Here is a 16,088-nt window from a genome sequence, read left to right as displayed (position 1 = left end):
GCCAAGCTCAGGGAACCAAGGTTCAATTGGGATGCCAGGAAGCACTTCCTGACAGTTAGGACCCCGAGGGTGTGGAATGGGCTTCCCCGGGAGGTGGTTGAGGCCCCATCGGTGCAGGTGTTCAAGGATAGGCTGGACGTGCACAGCATGTCATGAGCAGAGCTGGTGGTCAGAACTGGGAGGCCATTTATGTCTTAGAGGCCATCTATGGCCTTCTTACTTGCTCTGTTTCTGTGTTTATTTTGATCTATTTTAAAAATGTGTGCTGGAGTATCTAGGAAGCATTTCAAGAATATAGATATGCTCAGGATGGGAATGAGTAGGGTTGTCCTGGACTAATCAGACAACGTTGCTGAGGTCTATGGGGAGCAATAGAGTAAGAAAGGAGCTTTCACATCCAGGAGCTCCCAGGATGTGTGGCAAGGGTGGGAGGACATAGCGGGGAGCATGGACACTGCTTTGCTTCAAGAACATTTTGTGCCCTTTGTCAGTGTGACCAAAGGGAGATCTACACTAGACTTTCTTCTTTTTATGATGGAGGAGACTCACAGTATCAATGCTACATTCCTCTCTCATACTTGAGGCATGTGATAATGAATAGAGCACAGTTTTCACTGTGTGATTGTGTGTCAGAAATGTAATTGCTGAAGAACTAGGAGGAGTTGGAAAGGTGCTGCGTGCAGGGGAACAGCCCTTTAAAAACCTTTAAAAAGATGCCTAGATGCAGAAGAGCAAAGGAGATTAATAAAGGAGTAGGGGAAATGGCAACTCTTTCCATCCCCTCAAGAGGAAGGAAAAGGGGGTGGTGAGGCTAGTGGCACTACTGCTTCCTACTGTCCTAAACCTCCCAAAGTGAGGACAACAGGACTAGCACCTGCATTGCCTTCTACCTGTAAACCCCTGAAAGCCCTTGTACTTACAGCCCTTCTCCGGTGCTGACTTTCCCACAAGTAAGCACCTCCGGGGTCAATGTGATTTGCTGCTTTGCAAAGCCACTGAAGATAATGTGATTTACTTCTGGGTAGGCATGCTTTTCCACTAGCTGCCTCTTAAGGAAAGAGGACAAAGGACACAATCTGGAAGGGCTGAAAAGTTGATTTTTTCAAAGGACAAGGGAATGGAGGGGAAAGTGGCACTGCAGTCCACCAGGCTATTTGGGGTGCAAGGGAGGCAGGAAAGCAACTGAAGGTTTGTGGGGGGGAAAAGGCGCCACACCCCTCCCTCCCTCCAACACAAGGGAAGCCAGGGCAAAACTACTTCCTGGCTGAGCTGAAGAGATTTATCCCTTTTCTAGCTTGTGCTGCTTCACGTTAAGACACAAGAGAGGATCATGTCATCAGAAGACTGTGAATGCAACCTCATCCAAAGCTGTCCAAACACCGTGGCTTGAATCCAGAGTCTGCCTCCCACAGATGGAAGGCCTCCCTTCCATCTGTGGGAGGTTCTTGATGTAGCAGAACAGGGCAGGAGGCAATGTTAATCATTCTTCCCTGCTCCTGCTGCCAGTATACCTCCTGGGGTTGCGGAAGGTTCTACATAATGCAGGTAGGGGGCACTGGGGCCTGAAAGGGAAAAGAAACACTGAAGCTAGTTTTATGTAGCCCTTATGGAGTGCTGAGATGGCCAGTAAGGCCCATCAGCTAAGCATAAAAAAGTGTCCATCTGAGAAGACAAGCGCAGTTAATATAGAGAGAATCCACATTTATGCTGCATTTTAATAGCTTCTGGTTCAGCTGCTTCCCTCTCTATCTAGCCCTATTTCTTTCTTATGGCGGTGCATTTAGAAATAGATAAATATATCTCATCCTAGAAGGTGGAGAGACATTTCCCTGATGGTTGTACTATGTGTGGCTATTGATGTACCTTAAAAATAGGATTATCAACCTGAACATACTTTCTATGGAGCAAGTCCCATTGAACTCAGTGAGACCTATGTCTGAGTAAACATACACAGAACCGGACTGCACAGCACTGCAGTAATTCAAAATTAATGTGAGAGAGCACCACTGTTGCACTGGGGAAAGAAAGGTCTCAAATGCAAAGACCGGGTTCTGAATTTTAATTCATACAAATTAGTAGAACCTGGGAGTGGGGGTTGGTTCAATTCAACCTCTCATTTTTAAAGCAGTAATTCTGCCTTTTCTGAGAAGTAGATTTTTCTGATTTCTGCTACTCTGTGATAAAGGTATCTGGGGAATAGGCGGGTTGCTTTGTTTTACTGATTGATCGCATAAAAGCTCGGCTTCATAAACTGCGCTAATTTCTGTAATTTTCTTTATCTTCTGCTCAGTCTGATTGTTTGCTTCTCACCTGTTTAAAAGTAATTACAGCAGGAAATATGAAAGCCATCATATGATTGCCCAGCATGCTCAGAAGAACTCAATGGGACTAATCACGTGGATCATGTTAGTGCCTGAAGGAATAAGAGTGCTGAACCATAGTAAGCCCGTGTATGCACTAGTTAACAGCTTTCCACCAATACAGATAACAGTCACTGTTGCACCATCAATCTGCCAAAATTTAGATAAAGATTTTCTTGCTGCCATACATTTCAATTAAGCTCATGAGCTGGTGGGTATATGTGATGCCAAGAGGCAAGAAGTCTGGACTTCAGCATCTGATCATACCTGGACTAAGATAAACAGATGGGCTGTTGATACAGATACATTTGTGACAGGGGAGAGGGGCGGGGAAGGAGGAATAGAATAAAAAACAACCAAAAGGGCAGTCTGAATTCATCGTTGCCTTTAGAAAGCTAGTTCTCACCTTCAAAAAGCACATTTTCAATCTGTGCTGCATTAGAATATTATTCAGCAAGCATACAGGTGCATGTAAATCAGGCCTTATGGTTCTCTTGGTGAATACTGAAATAGGATCCCCTCCCTGTCCTAGATTATCTGTAACTTCCTGAACACATGAACACATGAAGCTGGCTTTTATCGAATCAGACTGCTTGTTCTTTCAGTGCTGAACAGTCTGCTCTGATGACAGCATCTCTCCAAGGACTGAGGGGCAGGTATTTCCTAGCCCTCTTCTTGCCACTTTTACCTGGAGAGGAACTTGGGCCTATCTGTATGCAAAGCAGTTGCATTCACTAATGGCTTTGTGCTAAAGGAATGTGCTTCCCTTTGTGCACCGTGGGGCACCAGTCTTCTTCAACCTCCCCAACCTATAGCAGCCTCCTTCTACACATCACATGCTGTTCCAAATGGTATCCCAAGCCTGAGTGCAGTCCATGAGAAGGCCCTTCCCCTTGTTTTGCCCAAACATACCTCTGTTGTTTGTGGGATGCAAAGAAGAGCATCTCTTGAATATCTCAGTACCCTGACAGGCATATGATGGAAAAAGGGATCTTTTTATAACTTGATTTAAAGCTCTGTGGGGCTTCAGAATGGACAGAAACAGGTGCTTGTGATGACCTATAAAGCCCTAAACAGCTTAGGACCTGGTTACCTGAAGGAGTGTCTCCTTCCATATGTGCCTGCCTACCTCTTAAGATCTGGGAGGTCCTTCTCCGGGAGCCCTCCTTGAAGGAGATTTGGAGAGTGGCTACCTGGAGAAGGACCTTCTCTGCAGAGGGGCCAGGTTATGGAATACGATCCCCAAAGAGGTTTGCCTGGCACTGATGCTTTATTCTTTCCGGAACCAGACTAAACCTTTTAATTTTCCCAACATTTTAAGGTTTGAATGTCATTTTAATATGGGTTGTATCGCTGGAGACTGATTGGGATGCTGCATTTTATTTTATTTTGTTTGGTTCTGCTTTGCTGTCAAACCATCCCAAGACTTTGGTGGTGGGTGGTATAAAAAGTTTTAAATAAACAAACAAACAAACCCATCATCAGGAGGGTTATTTGGACAGCTAGTGACTGGTCCGTATTCAGCCACTGAGTTTCATGGCCAAGCTGGGAGTGCAACCCAGGTCTCCCAAGTCCCAGTGCAACCGTGGCACAACACTGGCTCAGTCTGCAGTTGCTTGGCCTTGACTTCCAGCATGCTGCTTGTTGCTGTGTTCTGCTTTGTCCTTCACTGGTTGCCAGCTACTTGCTTGTCACACAGCCCTTGGTTCCTGGCTCACCTCCAACTGCTGCTTCATTGCTTCCCAACACTGAGGCCACTGATGACACCTGGGTAACCAGGCTTAGGGTTGTTTTCCAGGAGCACATGACTTTGATAACATTTAATTCTGCATTGGGGTTGGTAGCAAGAAGGGAATGAGAGTTGCATCGACCTTGACTGAAACAAGCATTTTGGCTGAATTAATGGGATAGTTTCCCCACTCCCTTTCCCAAATAAGAAGCTTAACGGGTGGGGGGGATGCATACGCCCCGGACTGTTTTGTGACATTTCAGGAAAAGGGAGGAGGTGAATGCATATTTCCCACAATTCACCCACGAAGGAGTGAAAAGCCTACTGCAAGACTGTGGTGGCTGGAACTCAGTGTTTGCCTGCCCCCCCCCCCACCCCATTCCTGAAAAGCAGTTTGGGGAAGAGAATGTGATGTGCCTGCCTTTGCAGCCTGAAATTTTCATTTTTATTTATTTTTGCTTTTCTGTGGAGAGGACTTCACAGCTGCTGCTGCCACCCACTAAGAGCAACCTTTTCCCAAATGGTCAAGAAACAGGTGGAATAGCAATCATTTTGTGGAAGCTGGTCAAAATCAGCATTTATTTTCATTGATTTTATTTATATGTTTCTCATTTATCCAAGAACCTCTTGATGAAGTATATTTTATCTAAAAAAATAGGCAACCAGTGTGCAAAACATGGATTGACAATTGTGTAATGAGATGGATGTCTGACCTATGCAAAAATGAAAACAAAGTTGTGTGATTTTGCCTCAACCCTAATAAAAACAAAAGATCAATAAGTTATCCTTTAAGTATATGTGCTACACTCGCAAATACCTTTTCCATCTGGTCACGGTGAAAATGAGATGAATGCAATTCCTAATGTTGCATTTTACAAGGAATCAACTCTCCCTTTTGTATATGTGGTGTGTACACAATGCCAGCCTGCTTGTACAGGTTCAAACATACAAATAATGATTTGGTTGTTCAAGTGCATAATTCATCCCAGAAACATCTAGAAAGAAATCTGTAGTTAAAGGACCTGTTCAAAAATCATCCCCATGCAAATTTTACTTTAAACAGAATATCACACACATGCACACACACACAACTGACTTGAGATCACCTTGTTTGAAGAATCATTTGCCACAAAGGAAGCATTCCATTTTGTTAATAGAATGAAGTGACACAGCTCTAACACAGATGTATCCTTTCTGAAATACAAAAATGTGAAATCATTCTACAATAATAGTGAAGTGATGTCAGCTCAACACAAAAAAATTAAAGTTTCCTGGGAGATAGAAAAGATTAATATTAAAGGAGAATATAAAGTATGCTTAAAGGCCAACCACTTTACCATTGTTTGCAGTGTAGCATGACAGATACTGAGTGTTAAGAAGGCATGGTAAAAATTCACATCTCCAAAAAGTTTATTGGACAACTATTTCTCGGATTTAAAATCTTTAAGTTGTCACACAATATTCCATGCTCTCCACGTCCAGGCAGTGAATACAGCAGCAAAATATGGGTGTTACAGGTAGAGCTGCAACAGATAGTTGCAGTAGAAGTTTCAGTGTTCCAATCAGCAGTATTTTCCAAGAGTCAGCATTCTTTGGCCACAGAATGCTTCTGTCCTTGTGGTTTGGGAGAAGTGAAGGACATAATCCATTATGAACTTTAGCACTCCTTGTAAAAATTCCTGTGATATTCACGTGTCTAGCCAAATAACCTTCAATATTTACAGTTATCTTTGAGCTTACACATACCACTGAGAGTGTATCACTTAAAGTGAGCTTGTTTACAGTGGGTGGGGCCAAGACTTAGTTGCAAACCTTGATCATGTGTGGAAATGATGAACATCATATTTTAGAAATGATGAACATCATATTTCACAAGTGATCCCTACATGGTATCACAGTCTTGTGTAGTATCCTTGTTGATCTGTTCTTTTATGAGATAATGTAAAGCTATACTTCTGCAAAATAAGAATTCATTTGATTTAGTCTGATTGGATACCATGAATTTTATGAAATACTAACAATGCTAGAAATTGCATGTGCACTTCAACAATCATATTGGTAGCAGTTCTAATTTATATTTGCATTTTTGTGATGTTGCTATACTAGGAGATACATTATATTTTTAACACACACTGTGTCTCCTTTCTTAATTATCTTAGGTGTGTTGCAATGGGATTCTACACAATAATACCCCCGGTTTCCAGTGCTGTGAGGACAAGTATTTCCTGTTTAATCCCAGTACATCTGGTGTTTGTTGTGGTAGCCAGATGCATGCCGTGCAACCAGACCACCGGTGCTGCGGTGGCTATTACACAAGGGTATTAGCAGGTAAGAGGCAAATTCTTGCAATGGCCAAACAAAACTAAGCCTACGTAATATGGTAATTAACAGCATGATCCTATGGCTACTAAACATCATCTAGAAGGCCATACTGCTTTTTGAAGGTCTGGCTTTGAGGTCAGAAAACTGCTCCAACCTTGTAGCTGGGTTGCCATGCTCAGGGTGCCACAGGTCTCCACAGATAGCATGGAAATAACCATGTTGGCTGCATCTCCAGGGTCAGAAGAATGACCTTGGACATAGAGTTAGGTAGATGGAGGAGAGGACAGATGTGCTGTTGAGATATGAAGTATCTTGGCAGCATCTCAATCTTTTCCGCTTCTGCCATGAAGTATCCTAGCAAGGTGGCCAAATCTGGTGACAGTATAGCCAGATTATCATTTTGGTGTTCTTTTCTAGGTATCCTAGCTCATCCCATTTTAATTCCAGCATGTGCATTGCTGCATGAGTACAGTTATGTTCTTAATCTCTTTAGCATTGTAGAATATCCACAAAGTGAGTCCAGTAATCAATTCAGTGCTGAAGAAAATGGGGCAATCTCTATTTTATTACCACTAGATATTTATCTAACTTCTCATTAAAAGCAGAGCACCATTTTTAAGATTCTGTATTGGATGGCTTATTGTAGATGATCAGAATCGGTACTATTCTGGAAATCTGTTCGTATTATATATATGACAAAACCCTCCAACATGGTGGAATATTTGTCAGTTCAAGCATGAGCTCGTAATGGAAGAAAGATATTTTTTAATTTGACTATCTTTCTAAATATAATTTGCTATGAGGATTTTTGACATATCTTTAAATAGAGCAAGTCTCATAGTCCAAAGAAAGCTTTCCACACCTCTTTGCTGACAACTGTGAGGTCAGGAGCTAAACTGACTGCATTACCCATGGGTTGGCACACATTCCCCATGCTCAGAAGTACTTTGAATTTCTGCCAAGCTATGCAGCACATCCTAAATTCCAATGCCTTCAAAAGTCATTCATATATCACAGTATTAGAATGCTACCCATGATGTCATCCAAAAGAGAAAAATGCTGTCCTGTGGAACTAGAGGCGAGGTTTATGCTGGTCTCATTAATCTTAAGATACTAAATATAAAGATGATTGTTAGTGACCTCTAGACCCACTGGATGGTATCACTTAACTGTTTACAAAACAAAATAAAAGGCCAGTGATATAAACCATCCTCTCGGTAGAAAAACTCAAATTCATCAAGCAATTGCCAAGCATATTTATCTATTGCTTGCTGGAAGTTTTACGTAACATGCACTTACTGCTTTCTTCCTCCCTCTTGTTTCCTAAGGGAAGCAACAAGAACAATATTGGTCACTTTCTCTCTCTCTTTTTTATAAATATGTTAATAACCCCAAGCGAAATGTTAATGTGGGTCATTCTTTGATAAGGATAACAATTAACTAGTAAGACTGCATGGTAGTTTTCAGAGAGAAAACATTTTCAAGCTTGGCTTCAAATGGATCCCATTTTGAGAGGTTAATGAGAAGGTTACTGATCCTTTGTGTCTTGTGTCTAATGGTCCTTTTTATAAAATAAAAAAATCTGTATTATTTCCAATTGATACAACTTACATACCCTGTTGAAGGCCTCCCTCTGTTCAGTCATGAAATTAGATTCTGAGGACAGCAGAGAAATGCACTTAAGTATCTAAACAGATTATATCTCTTGACACTCCAAAGAGTTGTTCTTGTCCTTTTGGTTTATTATTGACTTAATTTAAAAAAAATATTTATACAGGGCAATCTTGGCATGCATGTATTCTAGATGTTGTTTGGCCAGCTTGAATGACATGAGAAAAGTGCTTAAAGTACTTTACTACAAGTATGAATCTTGCAACTCAGGAAAGGAGTAGTAGTGTTATCTGTGAATGGAGAGCCAAACATGCAGATATGAATCCCAAAGCAAAGATGGGAAGAATGGATTTGCAAAGCATAATCATGTAAATAATATTAGCGTTCATCACACTTCTCTGTCTCCCTGGGGCTTTGTGGGAAAAGTGAACAACGTCCTTCCTAGAATGTCATACCAGAACTTTGTACCTGGCTTCTATCAAGGTGACTTAAGCATGAGATTGTATGCACACACTGAGGATTTTGGACACTTTCTTCAGAAGCATTTCAGCTGAATTTCAAAGTTGCTTATTAAATTTGGAAAAGAGTTTCCAACATAGTTGATGGAGTGGAGTGAGCTCTTGAAAGGGACCCTAAGTAAAATACAACTTGTATACAGTAGATAAGAGCACATATCTCTTTGGATGTGTGCACAATTGTGCTTTTCTTAAAGTTAACTACCCAAAAATATATTAGAAACTGGAAACTATAGCAGTGACATGAGGCAGTGCCTTATGTTGCCTTCAGCCGATGATCTATTTGGTTCGACATGAGCTGGTGGTATCATTTGTTAATTCATGGCAATGAGCATATACACTTAGATAACTTTTAGATATATTTAATGTTAAGTCACAGTGCACCATGGCAAGAATTAAGCAACACAAATGGGAGAAAGAAGTCAGAGAGATTGGTGTACTTTAACTTGAAAATAGTCAGAATAAGTTTATGAACTGTGTACAGATGGAGCTATCACTGATTTGGATTGTGTGACAGTTAAACAGCATTCATATTGCCCTAAAATAGGCCATGGTGCACACACACACACACACACACACACACACACACACACCAGAACTCATGCAAAAAATATAGCCAAAGGCCACATAGACAATGTCCTTTGACAGAAACAGCTTATGTGTTCGCAGTTAAGCTAAAACACTCACCTGCTATTGTTGTTGGTGTTGTTAAATTGCATTTATGCCCTGCCTTTCTTCCTCTTGCAAGGAACCCAAGGTAGCTTAAATAGTATGGTCCTTCTCCTCTCCATTTTATTCTCATAACAACCCTATGAGTGCAAGGTGGAGATACAATGATCTGTCCTAAGTTATCTGGTGAGCTTCCAGCTGTGCAGGGACTAGACACTGGATCTCCTAAGTCCCAGTCCAGCATTCTGTGACATCCTGGCCCTTCCTTCTCTCATCTTGCTTATCCTTCACATTTGTCCTGCTCAAGATATTCAGATTGGAAACCACTTGTATGAGTCACCCCCACCTCACCATCATCGTCATCCTAACCCTAATCCTGCTACTGCTAGGATGGAGTGGATTTCATTGCCTGTCTTGAGCAAAATCTCTATGCTATGTTTAACCCTACAGGAGAGGTGTGCTGCCCAAATGAAGAACACAACTGGGTGCCTGTTGGGATTGGGGACTCCTGCTGCCAGGGTGTTCCTTATTCCACATCAGGGAACCAAATATGCTGTGGTGGAGCACTCTATGATGGCTTCAATCAGCAATGCTGTGGTGGACAAATAGTAAGCAAAGACTTGATCTGTTGTGGTGATCAAGAGAAAGGGAGCATCTATCGACCTACATCAGGTACACCCTTTAAAGTATCTCAGGAATATGCTTTGTTTTTGGTTTGTGAAGAAGTTTCAATTAAGATATGGGTCTATATGCTTTCAGATCACCTATTTCCGACTATTAGAGGAAAGCAAAGAATGCTTCCCATTCTCATCTTATATAATAAAATCACATAATCTTATATTAAGATGCAGTGTGATATCAAACCAGAGCTTCTGGAAAAGTCTAGGAAGAACTTCCAAGCGGAAATCATAGGTACAAGGTACCTTGGACTGTAAGAAATGGAGAAAATAGAGGCTTATTTCTCATTTTCATCATGGCCTTTCCCTAGAAAAATGTGCTTCCTTGCTTTTTTATGGGTGGCAATGGGACTGGATATTTGTTAAATTCTGTTCTGTAATGGAATATCCAGTTGCTTGATAACCAGTTGTTGGACAGAACAACTGCAGCTTTCAGAGTTTAGCAAGAATGCCTTGCATTGTTCCAGCTGTACTTATCCTCCTGTAAGAACTTAATTTCAGTGATAGAGAACAATATACACAGCTTAAAAACATATGTACATACATACATGATGCTGTAAAGGAGAAGTTTGATTAGCAATTTACAATAGTAGCGGCCTCTTCCTGCATCCTATCAGTTTATTCATTTAAGACTCCTCTATCCAAAAAAAAAAAAAAAAGGGAAAACAGGAAGGACAAGTGGAATCTTCAGGAAAATGAAGATTCAGTGTACAATATTCCAAAACACTGCTAGGAAGCTGTGACTCTGCCTCCCTTCCATTGCCCTTCCCCTCCAGTAGATAGCATCCCATGGCTACTTAGCATGCTACAGCCTCATAGGCCTGTTTTGGGATGTTACCTCACCCTGACAGGTCCCTGCAAATATTTTCATACTTCTACAAACCTTGGTGTTCCTTGAAGCTTGCAGATACCTCTGTCTTGCACTTGGATGGTAAATAACGATTAGTATTTCAACAGCTGACATCAACCTGACACAGATGTATGTTGGAAAATTGGGAACAATCACAGCTATTCATATGTAACTTTGTAATGTAATGATGAATTCATACTAGGATGGGTGAACCTGTCAGTTTTCCTTTTTCCTACATTTATTTAAAGCAAAATTTCTAGTCTGCTTATGAAAAAACTTGAGATTTTTGTTATTACCAAAACAATAAACAAAGTTAAATGCTTACCATCTCCACTGCTTAGATTCAAACAGGGATAGCTATTCCTAGACAGGAGAGGTCCATTTTGTAGATCATTTCCATGCAGCTGCTACAGATGAAGAATCTGTTAGAGAAAAGAGAGGCAACCCTAGCTCAATTCCAAGCCAAATGTTTAAGTTGGGTCAGTTTTGCTTTTTCCTGCATCCATTTATTTTAAATTTCAGTAATGAAGACATTTGTGGATTTTGGTAAATTCTTATCAGAAAGTGAACCAAGGACATCTTCACTTATTCCCAGTTCAGCCATTTTAGAAAGATCCTTTGCACTCATATCCCTATGAAACCCTTTTGTCTATAATAGGCCAGAAAGAAAATTGGGCTGTACAAAAACATAACAGAATAATTTATTGTAAATTATTACTTTTAATTACTAGTTTGAGGCCCACTGCTTCCAAAGGAAGTCCAACATGGTGGGCACCATATAGTACCACATTTTAAGCAAGACATATGTGTTACACTGCCTGATGCTGAGCTATACCAATAATCAAGCTAGATCAGTGCTGCATATGCCAACACTTCACTTTTCTACTTACTCATTTATAAAGTTACACTGTTGGGATAGACAGAATATTTGTGTGGAGGGGGAAGGGAAACAGAAGTGTACCTTTTGGTTACACATCTGCCCTCTATAAACAATCAGCCTAGCTTCTGAAAAAGCTTTCTGGAAATAATTTATTAGTTCAAAGCACATGCTTTATCACTAAGTTGAGAATCCTCGTACTCATATTAATTTATTAATTACATTTTAATCCTGCCATAAAGGCATGCATACAACTTCTTCCCATGTTATCATCACAAGGCTAAAATAAAAGGTCTAACCTAAGCGTCCAGCATGCTCCAGATTTGGCAAGATCACACATTCCCCCAGGCGTATTCAACATGACATCCGCACAGATTGTGCAAAACTTCTATAATTGTTCTAGCTGCAGGAATCACATAACATATACAATCTCATGATAAACAAACATGTAAACAAGATCCTTAACTATGATATATATGAACTGCAATTGCAAACATCTATTTTATAAATTGCACCATTACCCTTCTTAATCATTTTGGGAAAACTGTGTTACTTCTGTGTTCTTCTGCTATGGTAACAACAATAGAAATTATATCTCCTTATAAAGTACAGTCAGATGAACAGATAATTTATTAATTAAATAGACTAGTATTTGAATTATTTGAAGTACCAGAATGAAAGGTGTTTCTTAATTTTACATAGAGTCCATTGATTGAGCTTTGAAAATAAATATTGTCAATCAATATCCTTCTCTATTTAGAAACATTTTCATAAAGTATTACAATGCTTTTAGAGATCTAGTTTTTTCTTAGTTGTTTTTCCCCAGTTCACCTAGATAGATAGAAATGTATTTGAATACTGAACAGGAATTCCCATAGTCATTTTTAGAAATGATTTGGTGTTTGAATTCTTATGAAACTAAAGGCCCTATTTCCAGGCATCTAAACTGTCAGGGAGACACTCCATAAAGTGAGGAAGCTTTCTTCTGCAAGCAATTTCCATCCACATGGAGAGGGTGACAACAATGGCAAGGCAAGGACAGATCTAGTGCACTCATCGCTATCGCTTGTAAGTCAATATTGTGCAGGCCAGAAAGGTGGAGAGCACATGGAATGATAACAGTGAAGTTTCTTGAATAGTATGTGTTTCTGTTACTAGCTTGAGCCCCCTTCTTCCTTCACTACTAGGGAATTCCAGCATAATGAATTTCTTGACCACCACACCTTTCACATATTTCCTGTAGGTTGTTTGTTCGTACATATGCTTGATGTTGAACTGGGCAACTGTTTCATCTACTCTAGAGTTGCTTTCTGCAACTGGCATTGTTTTTCTAAGGGCTCATGCAAGAGTCTTTCTCAGCCCTGTTCCCTGTTAAATTTTGACCACATATATTGAGGATTAAACCTAAGAACATATGCATGCAAGGTGTATTCTTTACCTCTAAGTGTGAGGTTTTTATTATTCATTTTTGTAGTTATGGAGATTAGAGCCTACCCCCCACACCAAATGACAGAATATTTTAAAATAACCCAGTCCAGCAGTGGCTAATGATCAGACAATTTAACCATAGGAAGCTCCTATCGGGTATTCCAGGAAAACAGAACCTCTGGCCCATGGGCCTAATCTTGGTCCTCAGACAATATATCTTGCAGGAATCTCTGCTAATCTCACCAATTGTGAATATTGGTGACATATGGCTTTGCACAGAGCATGCCAAACCCTTGACTGTGACGTGCCAGGGTCTCAGTACCATAACACCAGAAAAAAGATGACTGAGTATATAGCTTGGATGAGGAAAACTTGATTAAAGCTTTTCCAAAAAAGAGAGCCATTCTTATGAGAGTAAAACCTCAGATGATTTAAGAGCATTGTTAACATGAAATGCACCTTCTCCCTTGAGTCAGTGGGAGATGGAGGATATAACATCTGCAGAAGGAACTGAGGCAGCTGGTGGTCATAAAATGAAAATTCCCAAGCTGGGTGGCAATGGAACATGGAAAAACCCAAAGGCAGATGGAGATGGAGCAGATAGAAGCCTAGTGGCAGATGGAGAAAAAAAAGTCTTCTGCTGGAAGATGAACAGTGAGAGGCCCAGAGAAGAGGAGAGAAGGAGATAGCTTGGCAGCAACAACAGCAGCTCAGCAAGGTGACCCCAAAGGGCTTTGCAGTATTCGTTCCAAAGGAAGACCTATAATGATCTGCCTACTTTTGAGGAAGTTGAACAAGAATTGTGTTATTCATGAGCAGGATTTCATAAACTTACCCAGCCTTTCAAGTACATGTAAAGTGTAATCATATGTCCCTCAGTCTTCTCTTCTCTAGGATAAGCATGCCCAGTTCTTGCAATCTATTCTTACAGGACTTTGTTTCTAGTTCCCTGATCATCTGTGTTGCCTTCTTCCAAACTCCTTCCACTTTGTCTGCATCTTTCTTGAAGTGTGGTATCCAGAGATGGACACAGTAGTCCAGGTGGAGCCTAACTAGTGCTGAACATAGGGGAGCCAGTAGCTCTTGTGATTTGGAAGCTATACTTCTATTAATGCAACCCTGAATAGCATTTGCTCTTTTCCAGCCATGTCACACTGTTGACTTGTATTCAGCTTGTGATCTACAACAATTCCAGGTTCCTTCTGGCTTGCAATATTGTTGAGCCAAATACCTCCCATCTTGTAACTGTGCTTTTGGTTCCCTTTTTCTAGGGGCAGAACTTAGCATTTGTCCCTTACAGTGGCACACATATGGCATTTAAGGTGGGTAGAAGGAACAAATTTAAGAACCAAGATATGGTAAAGATCCCCAAGGAGACCTGGATTCAACCTAGCACTTGATTATTTGAACCAATCCCCTCTTGTCACCCTACTTCACATTGTTCTTATATTTTCAGTGGGGTGGGGCATACACACCCATGCAGTAAACTGAATGAAAATAGCACTAAATTTTCCTTTCCTCTTGTTCCCTCGCTGATAAGCTGATAGCATGCATGGACTTGGATCAGACCTCGGTCTTCTCTACCACATGAAACCTTCACTGTCTCACTCAGAGTAATGCAGGAATAACATCTCATCTTTTTCCTGAACAAGCAATGCACTATGTGACTGCCACAAGAAAGAGCTGGCTCGTAAAACATCTCTTTATGTACTTTATTACTTAAACTCTTTTATTTGCCTGCAGGAGCCCTTTAACAAAATCACATTGAATTGACTTTCTCACACCAAATCAAATCTCCCTGGTCCCAGTTCAGTTGTCTTTGTCAATATGTATTTTATAAATGGAGTGAATTAACAGATGCTGTTGGAAGAGAACTGCTGGGGTAGCGTTTATGTTTTTACTACTCTCTCTGGGCAGATGAGTTGTGTAGGAGTGTAATACGGGTACCTTGGGATGAAAGTCATGTTCTTCATTTCACGGTGTGTATAGATAGATAGGTGTATTCTTAACTATTTTTCCTCAAATGCATGTATTTACATAAATGGGAGGTTTTTCAATGTTTTGGCTTTTCAGAGTCTTCAGTCTTTTTTTCCTGTGCAATCTCTTTTAACATATAATCTCTTAAAAGGTGCAATATAAATATATGCTTATAAAAGTAAACAGAAACAGTAAATCCTATACAGGTGTGATTGTATGGCCTCTGGACATTGTCTGGAGGGCTTTGGGATTACGCATAGTTCCAGCTCTGAGTTCCTGCAATCTTGAAGCTGGAACTCTGAATGCCAGGCCCCTGTCCTGCCCCCTCACAGCTGGTATTGAAAGAACCATGGGTGCCTGCTTCCCCAGGTTCACAAATGCACTATGCAAGGGAGCAAAAGGGCTGTGCTGGGCAACTGGAAAGGAGGCTGGAGCCACGGGCTCAAGCTGATTTCTGTTGACATCCTAGCCTCCTTCCTTCCTGGCATTTTGTCTAGTTGGCTGAAAATGGTCATCTAGATAAAAATCTGGATGGCAGCAGGGATTGTGACTGTGCCTCATTCAAGGCATGGGATGCACCCATGTTCAGAGGCTTACGTGTTCTGTGGGCAACAGATTATAGTTTCACTAAGGTGAAATTAGTGCCTGATTATAGTTTCACTAAGGGCTAATTATACACTACATCAAATTTATATTGTGCCACTGATCCTATTTTCCCCACCTATGAAAGGTCCCGATCTGTTTTGGGCCACCACCTGCAGGTTGTGGGTGTTAAATCTTCCTACCTAGCCACTTCCTCCCTAAATTCCTTATCCCCGTGGAGGCTAAAGAAACCCTATTGGCATCAATGAAATTTCTTTCTTCTTTCTTTCTCTCTGTGCAAGGGGGTGAGATTTAGGAAGAAAGATCAACTGGTCAAAAGATTTAACCTCTCCCCATCTGAGTGTAGTAGTTCTGATTTGGACCAGGGGTATGTACATATATGCGTATGCTAAAAATAAAAGGTTAGGACAAGTTGCATGTCTCCCATTTAATCAACTGTGTAACTTAGCCCTGAATCATTTATTTATTTC

The 16,088-nt window shown here is 40.8% G+C and overlaps 1 protein-coding gene across 1 annotated transcript in view; it reads left to right on the top strand.

Annotated features, from left to right (window-relative positions):
* Nucleotides 1-16,088, top strand: part of USH2A (usherin) — a 579,889-nt gene that overhangs the window by 429,202 nt on the left and 134,599 nt on the right. The window contains exons 48-49 of the mRNA XM_044449731.1: nucleotides 6,249-6,417; nucleotides 9,657-9,878. Of these exons, the coding sequence (XP_044305666.1) occupies nucleotides 6,249-6,417; nucleotides 9,657-9,878 (391 nt within the window). The remainder of the gene's footprint in view (nucleotides 1-6,248; nucleotides 6,418-9,656; nucleotides 9,879-16,088) is intronic.

Source organism: Varanus komodoensis, unplaced genomic scaffold (genome assembly GCF_004798865.1).
Source record: "Varanus komodoensis strain SLA01 unplaced genomic scaffold, ASM479886v1 scaffold1, whole genome shotgun sequence".
In the NCBI taxonomy this organism is placed as follows: Eukaryota; Metazoa; Chordata; class Lepidosauria; order Squamata; family Varanidae; genus Varanus; species Varanus komodoensis.
Note: the sequence above shows the minus strand (reverse complement) of the source record. Positions and strands in the feature narration are given on the sequence as shown.